This window comes from Haematobia irritans, chromosome 2 (assembly GCF_050003625.1).
Source record: "Haematobia irritans isolate KBUSLIRL chromosome 2, ASM5000362v1, whole genome shotgun sequence".
Taxonomy (NCBI): Eukaryota; Metazoa; Arthropoda; class Insecta; order Diptera; family Muscidae; genus Haematobia; species Haematobia irritans.
The window spans coordinates 203,069,636-203,093,349 of record NC_134398.1 but is presented as its reverse complement, the minus strand read 5'-3'; the positions used below and the strand labels follow the sequence as shown (position 1 = coordinate 203,093,349).

Below are 23,714 nucleotides of genomic sequence, written 5' to 3'. Positions count from 1 at the left end.
TTCTATAAAAATAAAATTTAAACAAAATTTTCTAGAGTAATAAAATTTTGACAAAATTTTTTATAGTAATAAAATTTTCTATAGTAATAAAATGTTTACAAAATTTTTAATAGAAATAACATTTTGATGAAATTTTCTAAAGACAAAATTTTGACAACATTTTCTATAGAAATAAAATTGTGACAAATTTTTCTGTAGAAATAAAATTTTGATAAAATCTTCTATAGAAATAAAATTTTGACAAAATTTTCTACAGAAATAAAATGTTGATAAAACTTTGTGTAGAAATAAAATTTTGATAAAATTTTATATAGAAGTAAAATTTTTGCAAAATTTTTCATAGAAGTAAAATTTTGACAAAATTTTCTATAGAAGTTAAATATTGACAAAATATTCCATAGAAGTAAAATTTTGACAAAATATTCCATAGAAGTAAAATTTTTACAATATTTTCTGTAGAACTAAATTTAAAAAAAAAATTCTCTGGATATAAAATTTGGATAACATTTTCTATAAGAATAAAATTTTGAATAAAATTTTCTTTTAAAATAAAATTTTGACAATATTATTTATAGAAATAAATTGTTTTACAAAATTTTCCATAGAAATACAATTTTGACAAAATTTCTCATAGAACTTAAATTTTGATAAAATGTTCTGTAGAATTAAATTTTGACAATAACATCTACAGCAATAAAAGTTTGACCAAATTTTTTATAGAAGTGAAATTTTGCCAAAATTTCTTTATAGAAATGAAAACTTGAACAAATGTGCTATAGAAATGAAATTTAGACAATATTTTCTATAGAACTAGAATTTTGACAAAATTTTCTATAGAAAAAAATTGCTAAAACAAAATCTATAGAAATAAAATTTCGATTAAAATAGTATCAAAATAATTATAAAAGTGTCAAATTTATCAACCCTGCTTCATGCATACTATTCGGCTAATTTTAGCAAAGAGTGTAAAATTTATTCCTACCTTTTGTTAAGTTGTTAATAGAAGAGTTCGCGATCAGGCCAATAGCGATTTCGACCGTTTATAATTTTCTTTTGATATGATCTAATCTACGGAAATAATTTGCATTAATATAAATAGTGTGTGTAATGTCATAAAAAATAAATATAATATCAAGTAATTATTTGATCATTAATATGGACATACCAAAGGATTTAAATGAGAAAACCAATACAGGATGTTGATAAATTAAATGAACAAATGATTGCAACGACAAATGATTAATGGGTTAAGGAGTCTATTTATTAATGGTGAAACTGATACACCTTAATTCCCTATTAATTGTACTACGTGATTTTGACCGGAAATAAAGAAAACTCATTAATAGGTTAATGAACTCGTGATGGATTTTGTTTGTGAGTAGAATTAGAAGTATTTATTATAGACTATTTAATTTCTCTTTATGATAAGGATAAAGGGAAATATATAAACACATTTTGAACCAAATCAAAATGGAGTTTTCGTATAAAAATTTCGATTTATTCAGGATTTGGATGGAATTTTGGATTTTTGGTAAACTCAAAAAAAAAAAAAAAATACTTGGATCCTAAGATTATGACATTCCCTTAACGATTTTGTTATTGATTCCGAGCCAAAGATGTGGCTTCTTTAAAATAAAGACATTTTTAGTGACCTATCTGGCCTATCGAGTTTTCATTCTCTTTTTGCGGTATATTAATTAAGCAATCAACGTACAAACAAATTGCAGTTTACAAATTCAAGTTTGGAATTTGGAATTAAAAATATTTGTTTAATTTCAAAACAATTTTTCATCAAATATGCTAGATCCTCAAAATAAGTCTGAGCTTCTATTGAAGCGATTTTATCTTAAATCTAAAGAATCAATATTTCAGTTAATTTAAGAACGATTTCTTTGATTCAAATATTGTGTTTATTTACTTTAAGGAAAATTTGCTTTAGTTCAAAGACATACGACTTTAATGGAGGGACAAAAATTACCAAAATTTTTATTCTAAATTTAATAAAAAAAAGTGTTTGACGCAAAGATTATAAACTTTAGTTTAATTAAAATTTCATTATTTTAATGTAATTTGTCCTCTATATTTTGAAGATTGCGCATCATAAAATTTAGGATGCATAATCATTAATATCACGTAACCGTTTTTCTTACTGCAGAATTAAAATTTCTTAAATCTTGTAGTTACCAAACAAAACAACAAGTGAAATAAAATTTCGAGAAAATTTGAAAGGTTGAAAAAAAAAATCTATACAAATAAAATTTGAAAAAAAAATGTTGGAAAAATTCTCTATAAAAACAAAATTTTGACAAAATTTTATAAGGAAAGAAAATATTCTATTGAATTAAAATTTTACTTAAATTTCTATTGAAATAAAATTGCACAAACATTTTCTATAGAAAAAAATTTTGCTAAAATTTTTTATTGAAGTAAAATTAAGGCTATAATTTTCTATAGAAATAAAATTTTGCTAAAAAATTTTTAATAGAAATTAAAGTTTGCAAAAATTTTCTTTAGAAAACAAATTTTGACAAAATTTTCTATAAAAATTAAATTTTGACAAAATTTTCTATAAAAATAAAATGTTGACAAAATTTTCTATAAAAATAAAATTTTTACTAAATTTTTTGAGGAAATAAGGAAAAAAATAAAGTTTTATTAAAATATAAAATATAGAAATTAAAGTTTAAAATTTCGAGAAAATTTAAAAGTTTGAAAAAAAAAAAATTCTATACAAATAAAATTTGAAAAAAATGACAAAATTTTTTATAAAAATAAAATTTTGACAAAATTTTATAAGGAAAGAAAATATTCTATAGAATTAAAACTTTCCTTAAATTGCTATTGAAATAAAATCTTGAAATAAAATTTTTTATTGAAATAAAATTAATGCTATAATTTTCTATAGAATTTAATTATTAATTATTAAATTTGTAATAATTTCCTATAGAACGAAAATTTTGCTAATTTTTTTTATAGAAATTAAAGAATTCAAAACTTTTCTAGGGAAAACAAATGTTTACAAAATTTTCTATAAAAATAAAATTTTGACAAAATTTGTATCTGGCGGTTTTTTTCAATGGCTCTGTTAACCATGTTCCTTAATCTATATCTGTCCATAAAGCTCGAAAAATAATTGTATAATTAGATATAATGCATTTGGACGTCAATTGCCTGTTTCGATATCAGGCTAACATGAAATATAACAAAATTTTCTAAGTAAATAAAATTTGATATAGAAATAAAATTTTACAAAAATTTTCTATAGAAAACAAATTTTGTAAAAATTTTTATAAAAACAAAATTTTGCTATAATTTCTATAGAAATAAAATTTTGCTAAAATTTTCTATAGAAATTAAAGTTTGCAAAAATACAGAAGACAATTTTTGAAAAAAATTTCTATGAAAATAAAATGTTCACAGAGTTTTTATAAAAATAAAATTTTGACAAAATTTCCTATAAAAATAAAATTTTCACAAAATTTTCTGGAAATAAAATTTTACATATTTTTCAAAAAGAAATAAAATTTTACTAAAATTTTCTATAGAAGTACATTGTTGCAATAATTTTCTATATAATGAAAATTTTGCTAAACATTTTTTTATAGAAATTAAAGTGAGCAAAAATTGTCTATAAAATTTAAATTTTGACAAAATTTTCTAAGTAAATAAAATTTTATATAGAAATAAAATTTTACTAAAATTTTCTATTGAAAACAAATTTTGCAAAAATTTTTATAGAAAAAAAATTTGCTCTAATTTCTATAGAAATAAAATTTTGCTAAAATTTTCTATAGAAATTAAAGTTTGCAAAAATAAAGAAGACAAATTTTGACAAAATTTTCTATAAAAATAAAATTTTCACAAAAGTTTTTATAAAAATAAAATTTTCTAAATAAAATTTTCACAAAATTTTATAGAAATAGAATTTTACGTAAAGGAAATTTTGCCATAATTCTGTATAGAAATAAAAATTTGGTAAAATTTTCTATAGAAATAAATTTTTGCAATAATTTTCTATATAATGAAAATTTTGCTAAAAAATTTTTTATAAAAATTGAAGTGTTCAGAAATTTCCATAGAAAACAAATTTTGACAAAATTTTCTATAAAAATTAAATTTTGACAAAATAAAAGAATAAAATATAAAAATAAAATTTGTACTAAATTTTTTAAGGAAATAAGGAAAAAAATTATTAAAACTTTCTATAGAAATAAAATTATGAAACGAAAATATAGAAATTAAAGTTTGCACAAATTTACAGAGGACAAATTTTAACAAAATTTTCTAAGGAAATAACATTTGGTATAGAAATAAAATTTTACAAACATTTGCTATAGAAATAAAATATTGCTAAAATTTTCTATAGAAATAAAATTTTGCTAAAATTTTCTATAGAAATAAAATTTTGCTAAAATTTTCTATAGAAATAAAATTTTGCAATAATTTTCTAGGAATGGAAATATTGCTAAAGTGTTTTTATAGAAATTAAAGTATGCATAAATTTTCTGAAGAAAACAAATTTTGACAAAGGATATACATTTCTAAGGAAATAAAATTTTGACAGAATTTTCTAAGAAAATAAAATTTTGACAAAATTTTCAAAGGAAATAAAATGTTGACAAAATTTTCTAAGGAAATAAAATTTTGCTAAAATTTTCTATAGAAATAAAATATTGAAATAAAATTTTACAAAAATTTTCTATAGAAATAAAATTTTGCTAAATTTTGCTGGTAATTCCGAAACAGCTGTACATCCAACCATCTTGCAGTCTATAGGGCTTTGCCCAAATAAATTTGACAAACATACTTTTCCTCTGTTGGTTAAGCTACACTTGTAGTTTAGTCAATGCATGGCTTTAAGCTGAGATCAAAAAAAAAAACAATAATTTGCTAAAATTTTCTATAGAAATAAAATGTTGCTAAAATTTTCTATAGAAATAAAATTTAGCCAAAATTTTCTATAGAAGTATTTGCTTTTAATTTAGGGTTATTATTTTTTTATGTTGTACAAGCTTAAGTGTGTATACAGTTATAATTGCAGGATGATCATCTAATTGAAATTATGCATTATTAGGTAGATTACGAGCTGTTGAAATAAAATGTTGCTAAAATTTTCTATAGAATGAAGATTTTGCAAATTTTTTTTATAGATATTAAAGTAGGCAAACATTTCCTATAGAAAATAAACAAAAATTAAATAAGAATAAATAAAATAAAATTTTGAAACAATTTTCTATAAAAATAAACTTTCGGCATAATTTTGTGTAGAATTAAATTTTTGAAAAAAATCTATACAAATAAAGAACAAATAATGTCCTTAATTATTTTTTAAACTTCGCGTAAATATTTTTTCATTGTGTGATCACAAATTAAAGAAGCGTTCCGCTCTAGGGGTTTTATATTTTTTTTTTTGGGAATAATTACGAATTAAGTTCCTTTACGCTCTAAGGCTCATAGTTTAGGAGATATGAACAAAATACATTTCTCATAAAAAAATTAAAATTTTTTCAGGATTTGGATGGAATTTTCACGTTTTTGGGATTAATTACAAATTAAGCTCCTTTTCGCGCTAGGACGCGTAGTTCAGTATATACAAGGAAATCTCGAGTTTCATATACAAAATTTGACTTTTTCAGGATTTGTGTACTTATCGGACCATACTTCAAAAAATGTTGCAAATAAAACTTTATTTTTATGAGATAAACAATGTAATAAATTGGCTACTTATTATCGACTCTCTTGTAAAACCGATATAGGAGACCGAATTAATGTCATTCCATTTTATTTATGCTGCTTTTAGAAATCCAACTTTAATGTTTCTTTGCCAATGTCACAAAGTTTAAAAATCAACTTGTCTTTATGACTTTGTGGAACACCAGCACCTTTTCTTTCTGGTGATTTGACTTACGCTACGCAATTAATTGATTGGATTTCTATCACTAGACTCACCAAATACATAACGCGTGCAAATCATAAGGACAAGTGGTCTTCGGTCATTATCCTAGTATGTTTGTCCAAATGTGCCCCCCTATAAAAGTTATGGAGAATACTCCTCATAGATCCATTAACACAATTGTCTGTGTGTGTCATTTTGGAAGTCTCTTTTGACAGAGATAACAGAATTAAAACCAATTTGGCCAAAAATAGTTTTGTGTTGTTTTTGTTTTTTTTTTCTCTCTTTTTGATGGTTGTTGGTGTTTGCATGATTTCTGTAAGACACAAAGTCTCACACACACACGTGCACTCATCCAACATGTCATAGCTTTTACAACAACAAGCCAATCATGCAATGACAACTACAAAAAATATAAAAAAGAGCAACAAACCGAAATGTGATTTTACTCTATTTTAGTCTAGGGGGAAATTTTTAGTGTTTTTTTGTGTGTTTTTCTTCATTTGATTTTTTGTTAATAATTTTTCCTTCTTTTCCCGTACTGGCAATAAATGGTAGTGGTTATTCCACGCGTAGCATTTTTTTGCTTTTGCGAAGATCATTGAGGGAGTGTAACATAGTATGTGAGATTGTATTGTTGAGGGGAGAAAACTATTTGATGTACGTATGGGTAAAGAGTATGTGTTTGAATGAACGTTCACAAACAGTGGAACGAAATGTTATTTTAAACGAAATTATAGAATTTTTCCTTTTACTGAAAAACTGTTAATTAATAGCAATAACCCAGCAAAACAAATTTGGAAATTGCCCTAAAGGCACACCTTTAAAAGCACTTCCAAAAATGTCCTCCAAAAAGATATTTTTTATTTTAACACACACAGGAAGTTATTTTAATTAAATTTTTTATAACTCGTTTTTTTCACATTTAGGCAATTTTAAAATTATTTTAAATTATTTTATTCAATACACGTGGCTCGAAATGGTCGTGACTTACCAGATGATCAAGTCAACACCGTAAGTGTGCGTGATCTACCTAAAAATTTTCCTACGTGAGGGTAGGTCACGAAAAAATCTTGTCGTGAGCAACATTTTTGGAAATAACTTACGATCAGTCCCGAGTTTAATCATGCTCCAGACTTCTGCAAAATTTCTCCGAAAAGTTTGCTTAACATTGCATTCAAATAGAATGCACAGATATGAGAAATTTGTTCTTTTTAACCTTGAAGGAGTTCTTGTGTTTAAAATGGGTGAGGATAACACGCCTTTACTGAGACACTTTGAAAACTTCTGGAGTTGTGTTTACGCCCTATATTGAATTTCATAGGCAAATGAGCATGTCTTAGATTTTGTACAATTTCCTCGCAAAAGACTTGAATTCTAAGGCATGACTGCACACAAATTTTTTTCTGATTTTATAAAGAAACTAATTGATCCAATTAATTTTTTAATTGAAATGTCTTCAGTCAATTAAAAAATTAATCGATTCAATTAAAAAATTAATTGATTCAATTAAAAAATTAAATGATACTATTAATTTCTGCGATTGATTTTTGGTTCAATTAACAAATTTGTTGAATCAATTAAATTTTTAATTGAATATTTTTTAAAACTCAATTTGGATTTTAATTTTTCGTGAAATTTTGTTCTGTATGTATGAGTATTGCCACTCGAGCCAAAACTAATAAATCAAAATTTGGAGAAAATTATATTTCATGTTAGCCTGATACCGAAACAATTTTTGAGCCCAAAATTGAGTTATCTCTCCCAGCCAGGTCTATACTTAAGGCTGTGGAAAGATTCATTCGCCCGAATCGAAACATGTACAGTCCAGGCGTGTATAGATTTGTATCTGGCGTTTTCTTTTCAATGACTCTATCAGTCATGTTCCTTAATCTAAATCTGTCTATAAAGCCCGATTAATAATTGTAAAATTTGGAGAAAATGTTACCAAATACTATCAAACAAAAAGATGCCGAAATTAGAAAATTTTGTCTCAATAAAAACTGTGTCATTTTTTTCCAATAAAAAATTTTGTCAATTTTTTTTCAATAAAAAAATTTGTCAAATTTTTTTTCAAAAAAAAATTTTTTTTGTCTAAAATTTTTTTCTATAAAAAATTTTGTCAAAATTTCATTTATATGGAAAATTTTGTCAAAATTTTATTTCTATAGAAAATATAGAAAATATTATTTCTACAGAAAATTATGTCAACATTTTATTTCTATAGAAAATTTTGTCAATATTTTATTTCTATAGAAAATTTGGTAAAAATTTTGTTTTTATAGAAAATTTTTACAAATTTTATTTCTATAGAAAATTTCGCCAACATTTTATTTCTTTTTTATTTTAATTTATTTATTTATTTTGGCAAAATTTTATGTCTTCAGAAAATTTTGTAAAAATTTTATCAACATTTTGTCAAAATTGTATATGTATAGAAAATTTTGTCAAAAATTTATTTCTATAGAAAATGTAGAAAAATTTTGTCAAGATATTATTTCTACAGAAAATTATGTCAACCTTTTATTTCTATAAAAAATTTTGTCAACATTTTATTTCTATAGAAAATTTGCTCAAAATTTTGTTTTTGTAGAAAATTTTAGCAAAAGTTTATGTCTACAGAAAATTTTGTCAAAATTTTATTTCTATAGACAATTTTATCAAAATTTTATTCCTCTTTTATTTTAATTTACTTATTTATTTTGGCAAAATTTTATGTCTTCAGAAAATATTGTAAAAATTTTATCAAAATTTTGTCAAAATTTTATTTCTATAGAAAATTTCGTCAAAAATTAATTTATATAGAACATTTTGTCAAAATTTTATTTCTATAGAAAATATGGAAAATTTTGTCCAAATATTATTTCTACAGAAATTATGTCAACATTTTAATTCTATAGAAAATTTTGTCAACATTTTATTTCTATAGAAAATTTGGTCAAAATTTTATTTCTGTAGAAAATTTTGTCCAATTTTTATATCTATAGAAAATATAGAAAATTTTGTCAAAATGTATTTCTATAGAAAATTTTGTCAAAATTTTGTTTCTATAGAAAATTTTGTCAAAATTTTATTTCTACAGAAAATGTTGTCAAAATTTTATTTCTACAGAAAACTTTGTCAAAATTTCGTTTATGTAGAAAAATTTCTCAAAATTTTATTTCTATAGAAATTTTTATCAAAATTTTGTCGATAGAAAATTGTGTCAAAATTGTATTTGTACAGAAAATCTTGTCAACATTTTAGTTTTATTACAAATTTTGTAAAAATTTTATTTCTATAGAAAATTTTGTCAAGTTTTTAATTTTATAGAAAATTTTGTCAAAATTTTATTTATATAGAAAATTTTGTCAAAAATGTATTTATATAGAAAATTTTGACAAAATTTTATTACTATAGAAAATTTTCTCAAAATTTTGTTTCTATAGAAAATTTTGTAGACATATATATTATTATTTATTTCTACAGACAATTTTGTAGCAATTTTATTTCTATAGAAAAATTTCATGAAAAAAAAAAATTTAGAAAAAAAAAAATTTCGAAAATTTTTTTTCTATAGAAAATTTTGTCACAATTTTGTTTATGTAGAAAATCTTTTCAAAAATTTATTTCTATAGAAAATATAGAAAATTTTGTCAAAATATTATTTCTACAGAAAATTATGTCAACATTTTATTTCTATAGAAAATTTTGTAAATATTTTATTTCTATAGAAAATTTGGTCAAAGTTTTGTTTTTTATAGAAAATTTTGCCAAAATTTTATTTCTATAGAACATTTTGTCAAAATTTTATTTCTTTTTTATTTTAATTAATTTATTTATTTTGGCAAAATTTTATGTCTTCAGAAAATTTTGTAAAAATTTTATCAAAATTTTATTTGTATAGAAAATTTTCTCAAAAATTTATTTCTACAGAAAATTATGTCAACATTTTATTTCTATACAAAATTTTGTCAACATTTTATTTCTATAGAAATTTTTGTCAAAAATTTATTTATATAGAAAATTTTGTAGACATTTTATTTCTACAGACAATTTGGTAGCAATTTTATTTCTATAGAAAAATTTTATGAAAATTTTATTTCTATAGAACATTTTGCAAAATCTACCAAAGCATCAAGAATTCTACCAATTTACCAAACAGTAAAAAATCTACCATTTTTGGTAGAATTCTATCAAATGTGGCAACCGTGATTACAAAGCTCTTTTATACCATGAATTCCTTCCATGGTTTCGGTCTGGCCGAACTTTTGCTCACCCAGCACAAAACTTTGGAAGTTCTTCTAAAGGCACAACTTTTAAAGCACTTCCAAAAATGTTCTCCAGAAGATGTTCTTTATTTTAGATACACAGGAAGTTCTTTTAATTCAATTTTTTATAACTCTACTTTTTCATATTTTTAAAGGATATTTTTAACATTTTTTGATTCAAATATGTTAAAAACTGAGTAAGAATTAATAAAATGGTACAAATTATTAAAATTTTGTCGAAAAAAAATGCAATATCCATTCTAGAAAAATTGCAAATTTTAGTACAGACAAGCGGTAGAATGCATAGAAAATCAAAAAAATTAAATAAATTATTTATTTAGCAAAATATCACAAAATTTTTTAATTCACATCCAAAACACTGAATTCGGATCACACCTTAAGAAGTGATGCAAATTCAATGCAACAGCTGTTGAAATGGTGGACATCCGTCCTATGACAAGCCCATGTTAAATTCATTGCTTCTGCGCAAATTTTGCACCACTTCCGGATCCAAAGAGAACATTTTCACTGATTTTTTGGCGACGCTTTTTTTTGCTGGGCATATATACTTGTTTTTGTTTTCTTTCGTAACCACTGTGCCCTAGTAATAGTAGTGTGTTGTGGATGATAGTACTACGAACTTCAGTCTGAGATTTTTCATTCACACCAATGTTTTGCTGGGCAGGTCGTTTAAACGAATGCATGCTTTTATATTTTTTGGTGTCGATGGGTGTGTGTGTGTGTGTGTGTGTGTGTTAGCACTCACAACTACATATGGGACCTTATATTAGCAGCATTTATACGAACGACTGAGCTCCAACTTAATTTTCGTTGCATTCAATTCGTTTACATTCTATTCACCGGTCTCTTGCTTGCTTGTTTGTTTGTTTGCTTGCTTGGTGGCTTCGTCTCCACCATTGTAGTGAGTGTTGTGATAGTGTGAGTGCATTAACCGAACTCACTTCAGTGGATTCAGGGGGATTTTCATTTTCAATTTTATTTTAGTTTGTGTTTAGTTGTCAACGCGTTGATTTCGCCAAGGAAGCAAAAAAAAATTCTGCTAACGAGGAAGTGAAGAAGCAACAAAAAAATATATCTCATAAAAAAGTAAAAAATTGAAAAATTTATTAAAAGCAATAAAAAAAGATAATAAAAGAAAAAGATTAATTTAAATTGCCAAGAGCTTTAAATTAAAGCAAAGTTTTATATTGTAAAAAAGTTATTGGAATAAATTGAAAAAAAAGAAAAAACGAGAGAAATTATATAAATAATTGCAGAATTAATTAAGGATAAAGTGCTAATTTTGTGAATACAAAAAAATCGAAATAACTAATAAAAACGTTTTTAATAAAATATATATTTTTTTAATTTTTATAAATAACAGTTAATCAAATAAAAAGAAATAAATATGCCATCATCTCGGGGATATATCTTTGCATTTGTTCTAATTGCCATTTTGTGCCTTACCTCAGGTTAGTATCATTTCTACCTTGCTGTTGGATTTTATCTTTCAATATTTTTCATATATTAAGATCAAATTTGATCCCACTTTTTTTAACAATTATACACTGTACCCAAATATGGGTACAGTCTCATGTTTAGAAAGATCAGAAAGTTTTACAATAAGGTGTCTTTGCAAAATTAGAAAGAAGAACGAAATTTAAAAATAACTTTAATTCCTCACTTTCATAATTAAAATTAAAATCAAAAATCTTCTATTATAGCCTAAGACTTATTTTGAGGATCATGCATCTTCGGTTTAAAGTTTTTGTTTTGGAATAAAAACAAATCATTTTTTCCCGTTACAATTTGGATTTTTTGCATTCAACGTAAACAAAGAATGAAAATTCGATAAATGAGTTTTGCAAATTTAAAGTTATGTAGACCCCTAAATAATGTATTTATTTTAAAGAAATCATATCTTCCTTAACGGAAGGTCAAAATCTTTGGATCCAAGTAAACTTTTTGGAGTGTATGCTATATACTTGTAATTTAACATAGCGGAGCTGTAAAATTAGGCAAAATAGCATACGCGGAGGTCCTACGATGATATTAGGGTAAAAGGTAGGGAAAAAAAAGAATTTTTCTTAATAGGAGTTCCTCAGTTTTTTTATTTGGAATAAATTAAAAAAGTTTGCTTACACCAAAAATTGTGGCTTCGCTTAAGCATTTCGGAATTTGAACTAACACGTGATTTCCGTTAAATTAAAAATGTATTGAGGAATAAATTAGTAATTGAAAATTGGAAATTAAAAAATTGTAATTGAGATTGCATTGGGGTCACGGTTGCCACAGTTGGTAGAATTTTACCAAAAATTGTAGATTTTTTACTGTTTGGTAAATTAGTATAATTCTTGATGTTTTGGTACATTTTGCAACTATTTTACAACTATAAATAAATTTTCTATTGAACAAAAAATTTGACAAAATTTTCTATAGAAATAAAATTTTGACAACATTTTCTATAGAAATAAAATTTTGAAAAAATTTTCTATAGAAACTAAATTTTGAAAAAATTTTCTATAGAAATATACAACTGTGACAAAATTTTCTATAGAAACTACATTTTGACAAAATATTCTTTAAAAATCAAATTTTGGCAAAATTTTCCATTGAAAAAAAATTTGAAAAAATTTCCTATAGAAATAAAATTGTGACAAAATTTTCTACAGAAATAACATTTTAATAAAATTTTCTATATAAAATAAAATTCTGACAAAATTTTCTATTGAGAAAAAATGTTGACAAAATTTTCTATAGAAATATACAATTGTGACAAAATTTTCTATAGAAATATACAATTGTGACAAAATTTTCTTTAGAAATCAAATTTTGACAAAATTTTCTATTGAAAAAAAAATTGACAAAATTTTCTATAGAAATAACATTTTAATAAAATTTTCTATTGAGAAAAAAATTTGACAAAATTTTCTATAGAAATACAATTTTGACAAAAGTTTTTTTAGAAATCAAATTTTGACAAAATTTTCTGTTGTTCTATCAACTAATTATCAGATCAAATTCTAGTTGTTCACCAAATACAAAGTTAACCACACGTGAACCTTCCGAAAAAACGTTTTTGCCGAAATAAATCTTTGTACAAACATTTCTCTATTGTTTTGCTGGGTTTATTTTGAGCGTGCTTTCTCTTACTTCATTCGCTTTGTTTTGTTATTGTTGCTTTGTACTTCAATAATATTTGTTGTTTTGATCTCAGCCTAAAAACCATTGCGTTGACTAGACTACAATTTTGACAAAATTTTCTACAGAAATAAAATTTTGACAAAATTTTCTACAGCAATAAAACGTTGACAAAATTTTCTGTAGCAATAAAATTTTGACAAATTTTTCTGATGCATTTTTTTTAGCATTTTTTATAAAATTTTTAGAATTTTGGAATTTTTAGCAATTTTTATAGAAATAAAATTTTGACAAATTTTCTATAGAAATACAATTTTGACAAAATTTTTTATAGAAATAAAATTTTGACTAAATTTTCTATAGAAATAAAATTTTGACACAATTTTCTATAGAATATTAATTTTGACAAAATTTTCTATAGAAACTACATTTTGACAAAATTTTCTTTAGAAATCAAATTTTGGCAAAATTTTCTATTGAAAAAAAAATTTTGACAAAATTTTCTATACAAATAAAATTTTGCCAAATTTTCTATAGAAATAACATTTAAATAAAATTGTCTATATAAAATAAAATTTTGACAAAATTTTCTATTGAGAAAAAATGTTTACAACATTTTCTATAGAAATACAATTTTGACAAAATTTTCTATTAAAAAAATTTTTGACAAATTTTCTATTGAAAAAATTTTTGACAAATTTTCTATAGAAATAAAATTTTGACAAAATTTTCTATAGAAATAAAATTTTGACAAAATTTTCTATAGAAATAAAATTTTGACAAAATTTTCTATGGAAATAAAATTTTGACAAAAATTTTCTATAGAAATAATTTGTGACAAAATTTTCTATAGAAATAAAATTTTGCAAAAAATTTCTACAGAAATAAAATTTTGACAAAATTTTTCTCTAGAAATAAAATTTTGACAAAATTTTCTATAGAAATAACATTTTGAAAAATGTTTTTATAGATTTAAAATTTTGACAAAATGTTCCATAAAAATAAAATTTTGACAAAATTTTCTATAGAAATAAAATTTTGGCAAAATTTTCTATAGAACTAAAATTTAGACAAAATTTTCTGGAGGAATAACATTTTGTCAAAATTTTCTGAACCAATTTTTTAGCAATTTTTATAGAATTTTTAGCAATTTTTATAGCAGTACAATTTTGGCAAAATCTTCTACAGAAATAAAATGTTGACAAAATTTTCTATAGAAATAAAATTTTCTATAGAAGGCACACAATTTCAGCAACTATGATTTCTTAAAATTTCTGGAAGCGAATTTTGTCTATTCCCCAAAAATTTGTAGGAAGTCGTCTTTTCCATGCTAAGCAGTGCTAACACTGTACGGCTTTAGTGGCAAGTTAGAAGTTTTTTGTAGTCTGGGATATTTTTGTGCCACTGAATGTCGTACTTTTTTAAATTTTTGTGCAACATTTTTGTCATATTTTGCCACTTTTTAATTACACGTTTCACAATTCCTTATTTGAAGGAATAGTTATCAATGAAATGGAGCTAAAATGATTGTTACGTTAGATGAGAACGAACTGGAAAAAAGCAACTAACACAGTTTGCATCTTTTTGTGCCACTTTTTTAAGTTTAAAATATGTGCCAAATTTTCTTTTGGGATCGGCCCTTTTTGTGCCACCTTTTTAGAAAATCTCTACGATAACCCTGATTCTAAGCAAATCCCGAATTCGTATTTTAAGGACATGAAATCTTTGTGTTCATGACAATATTTTTCCAGTGTATACAACACTCCATGTTTCATAACATGTTTATTGCATGAAAATCCTGTCACGAAAGGATTATGTACTCATATATCCACGTAGCACATAGATATATGAGTACATTGACGTTATCCCATATTCACCTGTCTGCCATTATGTCTGACGGTAATTGGAGGTTTTGTTCCATGTTCCACGAGAGTATCAAGCAATCATTAAAAGCGTATTCATATAGAAATTTTCATTAAAAAATAAATATTCGATTTAAATACAAAAAAAAACCATGTAAACTTATAAAATAATCGGAAAATCACACAAAAAAAGTGAGTTTTTTTCTCCGAAGTTTCTAAATGCATTGTTAAAAAAAACGAGAATTTACTGATTATTTCTAATTTTATGAAATTATTCCTTCTCTTAAAATCATGAAATAAAAGTAAGAAAAAAATCATTGGCCCGAAATCAATACACTCAACAATAAGTTTACTTGGATCCAAAGATTTTGACCTTCCCTTAAGGAAGGTGATTCCGAGCAAAAAATATGGGTTTTTTAAATAATAACATTTTTAGCAACATATCTGGCTTTAAATCTAGGATAAATAAATTTAGAATTCATATGAAAATCTCATTTATCAAATTTTTATTCTCTTTTCTCGGTATATTAATAAAGCTATTCACGTGCAAAGAAATTAAATTATAACGGATACTCCAGTTTAAGAAATGTTTTTTTTTTTTAATTAAAAAAAAAAGTATATACGGCTGTAAGTTCGGCCAGGCCGAATCTTACGTACCCTCCACCATGGATTGCGTAGAAACTTCTACTAAAGACGGTCATCCACAATTGAATTACTTGGGTTGCGGCCGATGGCAAGGCATATTAAAACTTCTTAACTTCATCTTCTAACATAAATTATAAGTTAGTCCATGCGGTATATATAGTAGACAAAAGAAAGGACGATATGAACTTTTGTGCGGTAATTATAGAGCCAGAATTTAAATATGGGGGTCGCTTTATATGGGGGCTACATACAATTATGAACACGAGTCTACCAAAAATGACAGACTTCTTACTAATTGGTAGATTGGTATAATTCTTAATGTTTTGGAAGATTTTGCAAAATAGTCCTCTCCAACTATGAAATGCTTCATAAATTTTCTATAGAAATAACATTTTGACAAAATTTTCTACAGAAATAAAATTCTGACAAAATTTTCTATAGAAATAAAATTTTGACAAAATTTTCCCTAGAAATAAATTTTTGACAAAATTTTTATAGAAATTATATTTTGACAAAATTTCGTAAAGACATAAAATGTTGACAACATTTTCTATAGAAATAAAATTTTGACAAAATTTTTCTATAGACATATAAATTTTGACAACATTTTCTATGGCAATAAAAAGTTGGTAGATTATTTTTGGCTCGAGTGGCAATCACGATTTTTCTGTGATTGGGGATCGGTTTATCTGGGGGCTATATATAACTATAGATCTAATCGGACCATACCCTAGCGAAATGTACCAAATTTCAACCGGATCGGATGAATTTTGCTCCTCCAAGAGGCTCCGGAGGTCAAATATGAGGATCGGTTTATATGGAGGCTATATATAATTATGAACCGATATGTACCAATTGTTGCATGGTTGTTAAAGACCATATACTAACCCCACGTACTAAGTTTCAACCAGATCGTATGCAGTTTGCTCCTGCAAGAGGCTTCGGAGGTCAAATATGGGGATCAGTTTATATAAGGGCTATATATAATTATTGACCGATATGGACCAATTTTTGATGTTTGTTAAAGACCATATGCCAACACCATGTACCAAATTTTATCGGGATCGGATGAAATTTGTTTCTCTTAGAGGCTCCGCAAGAAAAATCTGGGGATCGGTTTATATGGGGCTATATATAATTATAGACCAATGTGAAACAAATTTTGCACGGTTATTAGAGACTATATACCAACACCATGTGCCAAATTTCAGCCGGATCGGATGAAATTTTCTTTTCTTAGAGACTCCGCAAGCCAAATCTGGGGCCAGTTTATATGGGGGCTATACGTAAAAGTGAACCGTCATGGCCCATTTGCAATACTATCCGACCTACATCAATAACAACTACTTGTGCCAAGTTTCAAGTCGATAGCTTGTTTCGTTCGGAAGCTAGCGTGATTTCAACCGACAGACGGACGGACATGCTTAGATCGACTCAGAATTTCACCACGACCCAGAATATATATATTTTAAGGGGTCTTAGAGCAATATTTCGATGTGTTACAAACGGAATGACAAAGTTAATATGCCCCCCATCCTATGGTGGAGGGTATAAAAAAAAAACTTTAAACCAAAGATGCTAAATACTCAAAATAAATTTTAGCCTACACAGAAAACTATTTTTCTGATTCAAACACGAAATGAATTGATCCAATTAATTTTTTAATTGAAATGATAGTACCAGTTAAAAAATTAATTGAAAGTCAATTAAAACTTAATTAATCCAATTAAATATTTAATTGATACTATCAATATTTGTGATTGATTTTTGTTTCAATTAAAACATTTGTTGAATTAATTAAATTTTTATTTGAATATTTTTTTAAATTCAATTAAGGCTTTAATTGGAAAAAAAAATTCTGTGTATATTTTAAGCATTTTTATCTCAAATCTAAAGATTCAATATTTCAGTTTGAATCAAATATTTGATTTTTTTTATTTTAGGGAGAATTTCCTTAGTGCAAAGACATACGACATTACCGGAGGGACGGAATTTGTGTCGTAAATTTTATAAAAAAAAGTTTTGATAGAACGATTATAAACTTTGTTTTAATTAAAAATGAATTTTTTAAAGAAATTTGTGCTTAATAAAAAATGGCAGATCCTTATGTTAAGGTTACCAAATATTTGATATCACATAAATATTTTTTCCAGTGTACCATAGTAAGCACACCGTAGTTCATTCTCACTATTTTTATAAGTATATTAAAAACTTCTTCTGCTTTAGTAAGCATTGAACTTATTTGTGTGGTCATTGAAATTTATACCCACGTTTCCTTCATAAAATATTTGAAATTTTTTTCTAATTTTAAAAATTAACTAAAACATAATAAAGTTTTTGCCATACATTTTAAGTTAATTTTAGCATTAGCTTAACAGTTGACTTTTTTGTTTGCTGAACAAGATCTTCCCCCAAAAGCCTAAAATCAAATGACCATCATTTTAAGAATGTCGTCTTTCCTCGAATACCCAAGAAAATCTATCAAAATAAAAAAGATATTAATTTACGCCCCTCAGACACAGTCTATCGGCGGACAAATTGTTATTCGTTTTTGATTACTTGTAGCAAATGCCAAAAACCAAAATTGGGCTTACAACCAAAGCAACTAACCCATAATTACCATCCAAAAAGAGTTTCACTGAAATGTGTAACAACGCTAATTGTTAAGTTTGACCGAATCAATAGCAAATAAAAAAAATCATCAAGAAAAAAAACTTTGTCAATAACACTACTATGCATAATACCAGTGATTATTATTCAAATCAGATATATAAACAAATAATAATAATAACAATAAAATCAAGCGAACTGATGGATAGCCATGGATGTGGATACCTTCAGACGGCGATAGTGAGGCGATCGAAACCAGACACAGATTAACACCCAAATGCAATCTACCAATCCGGAGCAGTAGAGACATGAATTAGCAAAAAGCAAACATCAATTCTGGGCCATTTTGTGATAGCTTTGACAATAATAAAAAAAAAAAAACAAATAAAATAATCAAAAATCCTCGAATCAGCTTAGGTTGATGATGGTATACCCTACCTAATATCCTAAAAAAAATACTTCTGTAACATATAGCATTTTTACTTCAAATGAAACCTTTTTCAAATCAACTGAAACCTTTTGTCAAATGAAATGAAACTTTTTTAATTTCAAATGAAACTTTTTTCGTTTCAAATGAAACCTTTTTAATTTCAAATGCAACCTTTTTGAAATCTGTAGTTTCTAGTACTTTTATTGGGAGCCACCGTGGTGCAATGGTTACCATGCCCGCCTTGCATACACAAGGTCGTGGGTTCGATTCCTGCTACGACCGAACACCAAAAAGATTTTTAAGCGGTGGATTATCCCACCTCAGTAATGCTGGTGACATTTCTGAGGGTTTCAAAGCTTCTCTAAGTGGTTTCACTAGAATGTGGAACGCCGTTCGGACTCGGCTATAAAAAGGAGGTCCCTTGTCATTGAGCTTAACATGGAATCGGGCAGCACTCAGTGATAAGAGAGAAGTTCACCACTGTGGTATCACAATGGACTGAATAGTCTAAGTGAGCCTGATACATCGGGCTGCCACATAACCTAACCTAACCTAGTACTTTTATTGGTCCTTTCTGAGTAAATAAAGTACCATAATGTCCCTGCGAAACATTTAGTACCTTTCTTGATTATTTATCAGGGCATAATTGTATGATCAGAAACAGATACAAAAATAATATGATAGCTTAAATGAATTTCAACATACATTCCTAGTAATTTAGTTGTAAAAACTGTCAGTGACTTTTGTACCAAATATTACATCAAACAATTGGTAAAAAATATCGGAATCGGTAAGAATTGTAATCCATAGACTTAAATAAATAAATAAATAAAGGACCGATAACATTTGGCACCATCATATCTGTCCCACACCGTTACGATTCTTCGTGAGGTTTTCTCAAAAAAAAAAAAAAAAAAAAAAAAACAATATCAACATCGTTCCAAAATCACGGTATTTTCTTGATTTGGCTTTGTGTAATTTCTGAATGCTCAGCAAAGTCAAACTATTGCTGCGGGAAAACCGTTTAGAGTTTTGAAAATATTTAAGCTTTATACAGTGTTCTTGGCTTTTGTCACCAAAATGGAATGCTTTCGTCCCCAAAAATCAGATCAAGATGTTGAAATACAAAACCAGGAAGGAGAAGGGTGATCAAAATATCATACGATCACGACCAATATATGAAGAAAATTTTATCAAAAGTCTACAAAATTTAAAAATCTTATTTTTACAATTTTGATCAAATTTTGGTGGTTAGGTTAGGTGGCAGCCCGATGTATCAGGCTCACTTAGACTATTCAGTCCATTGTGATACCACATTGGTGAACTTCTCTCTTATCACTGAGTGCTGCCCGATTCCATGTTAAGCTCAATGATAAGTGACCTCCTTTTTATAGCCGAGTCCGAACGGCGTTCCACATTGCAGTGAAACCACTTAGAGAAGCTTTGAAACACTCAGAAATGTCACCAGCATTACTGAGGTGGGATAATCCACCGCTGAAAAACTTTTTGGTGTTCGGTCGAAGCAGGAATCGAACCCACGACCATACACGAAAATTAACATTCTTAAAGATATTAAATTTATAAAAATTTTGTCAAAATTTTTATTTCTATAGAAATTTTTATCAAAATTTTATTTGTAACGAATATTTTTTTAAAATTTTATTTCTATAGAAAATTTTGCAAATTTTAGTTCTAACGAAAATTTTTGTTTTTTATAGAAACTTTTTTCAAATTTTTATTTCTGACAAAATGTTTTCCCGTAGAAATTTTTGTCAAATTTTTTTTTTCCAAGAAAGTTTTGTCAAAATTTTATTTCTATAGAAAATTTTGTCAAAATTTTATTTCTATAGAAAATTTTGTCAAAATTTTATTTCTATAGAAAACTTTATCAACATTTTATTTCTAAAAAATTTTGTCAAAAATTTTATTTCTTTAGAAAATTTTTTCTAAATTTTATTTCTAAAAATTTCAAAATTTTTTTTATATCATTTTTTTTTTAATTTTTATTTCTTACAAAATGTTTTCCCGTAGAAATTTTTGTCAAATTTTTTTTCCAAGAAAATGTTGTCAAAATGTTATTTCTATAGAAAATTTTGTCAAAATTTTATTTCTATAGAAAATGTTGTCAAAATTTTATTAGAAAACTTTATCAACATTTTATTTCTATAAAAAATTTTGTCAAAATTTTATTTGTAACGAATATTTTTTTAACATTTTATTTCTATAGAAAATTTTGCAAATTTTATTTCTAACGAAAATTTTGTCAAAATTTTATTCTTATGGAAAATTTTGCATATTTTATTTCTAACGAAAATTTTGTCACAATTTTATTCTTATGGAAAATTTTGCAAATTTTATTTCTAACGAAAATTTTTTCAAAATTTTATTTCTAACGAAAATTTTGTCAAAATTTTATTTCTAACGAAAATGCTGCAAATTTTAAAAAATTTTGTCAAAATTTTATTTCTAACTAATATTTTGTCAAATTTTTCCATAGTAATTTTTCCATAGCAATTTTTGTCAAAATTTTATTTCTTTAGAACATTTTGTCATTTTTTATCCGTAGAAATGTTTGTCAAAAAAAAAAAAATTATAGAAAATTTTGGCAAAATTTTATTTCTATAGAAAATTTTGCCAACAATTTATTTCTAACAACATTTTTTCCTTAGAAATTTTTGGCAAAATTGTTTTCCCAATTGTTTTGTCAAAATTTTATTTCTAACGAAAATTTTGTCAAAATTTTATTTCTAACGAAAATTTTGTCAAAATTTTATTTCTATAGGAAACTTTATCAACATTTTATATCTATAAAAAATTTTGTCAACATTTTATTTGTAACGAAAATTTTTTTAACATTTTATTTTTATAGAAAATTTTTTTAACATTTTATTTTTATAGAAAATTTTGCCAACAATTTATTTCTAACAACATTTTTTCCCGTAGAAATTTTTGTTAAAATTGTTTTTCCAATAGTTTTGTCAAAATTCTATTTCTAACGAAAATTTTGTCAAAATTTTATTTCTATAGAAAATTTTGTCAAAATTTTATTTCTAACGAAAATTTTGTAAAAATTTTATTTCTAACGAAAATTTTGACAAAATTTTATTTCTTTAGAAAATTTGGTCAATATTTTATTTCTATAGAAAGTTTTGTCAATTTTTTTTCTGTAGAAAAATTTTTTCCCATAGAAAATGTTGTTAAAATTTTATTTCTGTAGAAAATTTGTATATATAGAATATTATAGAATATTTCTTTGTTTGAATATCTTTGTTACACTGAAAAAATATTGTCGTGAGGTCAAAGATTTCATGTCTTTAAAATACGAATGCAACTTTATCTAAGCATATAAGACGCATTTCTCCAATATAAAGTTTGTTTTCCTTGTCGATAAACTTTTCAATGAAGTCGTAGTGTCCTTATAATTAAGTGATTTGACTGAAAAATGGGTCTCATAACATGAAAGAAATTTTTTTTGGAGCAAATACTATATCATAAGCTCAAGCAATTCGAGGTAATCAACGAAAATTCTCCTTTGCGTAAAGGGTGATACGGTCAAAATTTGGTCAAGGGAAAACGCGTATAAATCGGTGAAATCGTTTATTTAAAAAATCAAATTAAATTTCTTTTTCAAGTTCAATTAGTATAAAATTCAGGAAAAATATTCAGTTAGGCTTTCGCTTTTCCAAATCCGAATTGCCGGGCCTCACGCTTGACACCTGCCATCAGATTTTGTACAGCCACCTTGTCCACCTTCTTCGCCGCAGAAAGCCAGTTTGCCTTGAACTGCTGCTCGTCCTTAGCAGTTTTTTTGGTCTTCTTTAGGTTCCGCTTGAAAATAGCCCAGTATTTCTCAATTGGGCGGAGCTCTGGCGTGTTGGGAGGGTTCTTGCCAAACCAGATATTTCTTTGCGAACTTTGACAGTTTTATGTGCTTGAAAATATCTGCTACCTTTCCCCTTCCTTTTGCCGTATAAAACTCCTGTCCCGGAAGCTGCTTGTAGTCGGCTTTGACGTAGGTTTCGTCATCCATTACCACGCAGTCAAACTTCGTCAGCATTGTCGTGTACAGCCTCCGGGATCGCGCTTTGGCCGTCGTATTTTGTTTATCATCGCGATTTGGAGTCACTACCTTCTTGTAAGTCGATAGTCCGGCTCGTTTTTTGGCTCGATGCACGGTTGTAGACGATACACCCAGCTTATTTGCGGCATCTCGGAGAGAGAGGTTAGGGTTTCGCTTGAAACTACCGGCAACTCTCTTTGTCGTCTCAGCGGCTTCCGGTTTTCGATTTCCCCCCGATCCAGACTTCCTGGCTGTCAACAAACGTTCCCCAAACACTTTAATTACATTTGTAACGGTTGATTTGGCAACTTTTAGCGATTTTGCCAGCTTTGCGTGCGAGTAGCTCGGATTTTCGCGATGCGCCAGCAAAATTTTGATACGCTGCTCTTCTTGCTTGGACGGCATTTTGACAACTGGAGAGTGAATTCCAAAATCAAAATAGGAGCAACATTCTACACACACACACCTTCAAAATGAGGGGTGTTTAAATGCAAAATTGAAAGAAATACGTCATTGACCAAATTTTGACCGTATCACCCTTTAAAATAGAATCCATACTCGAAAAGCAGATAGAAATGACGAATACCCTCATAAACATGATGTCTGTGTTAATAAGTAAAATATGAATTCCGACATCATAATTGTAGAGTGGAATGCTAATGGCATTTCTAATCATATTAATGAAATAGAAGTATTTTTAAGTATATAATATAGATATACTAGTCATTTCTGAATCGCATCTCACAAGCAAATCGTATATTCATGTCAAAGGATTTGATCTGATAACTGCCAATCACCCTGATGATCGCGCCCATGGTGGAGC

General features: G+C 26.1%; 2 protein-coding genes across 2 annotated transcripts in view; both read left to right on the top strand.

The window, feature by feature from the left end:
* The window catches only part of LOC142226947 (glyoxylate reductase/hydroxypyruvate reductase-like), a 118,109-nt gene that overhangs the window by 48,382 nt on the left and 46,013 nt on the right, over positions 1 to 23,714 (top strand). The window lies entirely within an intron of this gene.
* LOC142226949 (UPAR/Ly6 domain-containing protein twit) overlaps positions 11,143 to 23,714 on the top strand; it is a 78,831-nt gene continuing 66,259 nt past the window's right edge. Inside the window, exons 1-2 of the mRNA XM_075297211.1 lie at positions 11,143 to 11,250; positions 11,528 to 11,615. Coding sequence (XP_075153326.1) covers positions 11,552 to 11,615 — 64 coding nt within the window. The 5' untranslated portion in view covers positions 11,143 to 11,250; positions 11,528 to 11,551. The remainder of the gene's footprint in view (positions 11,251 to 11,527; positions 11,616 to 23,714) is intronic.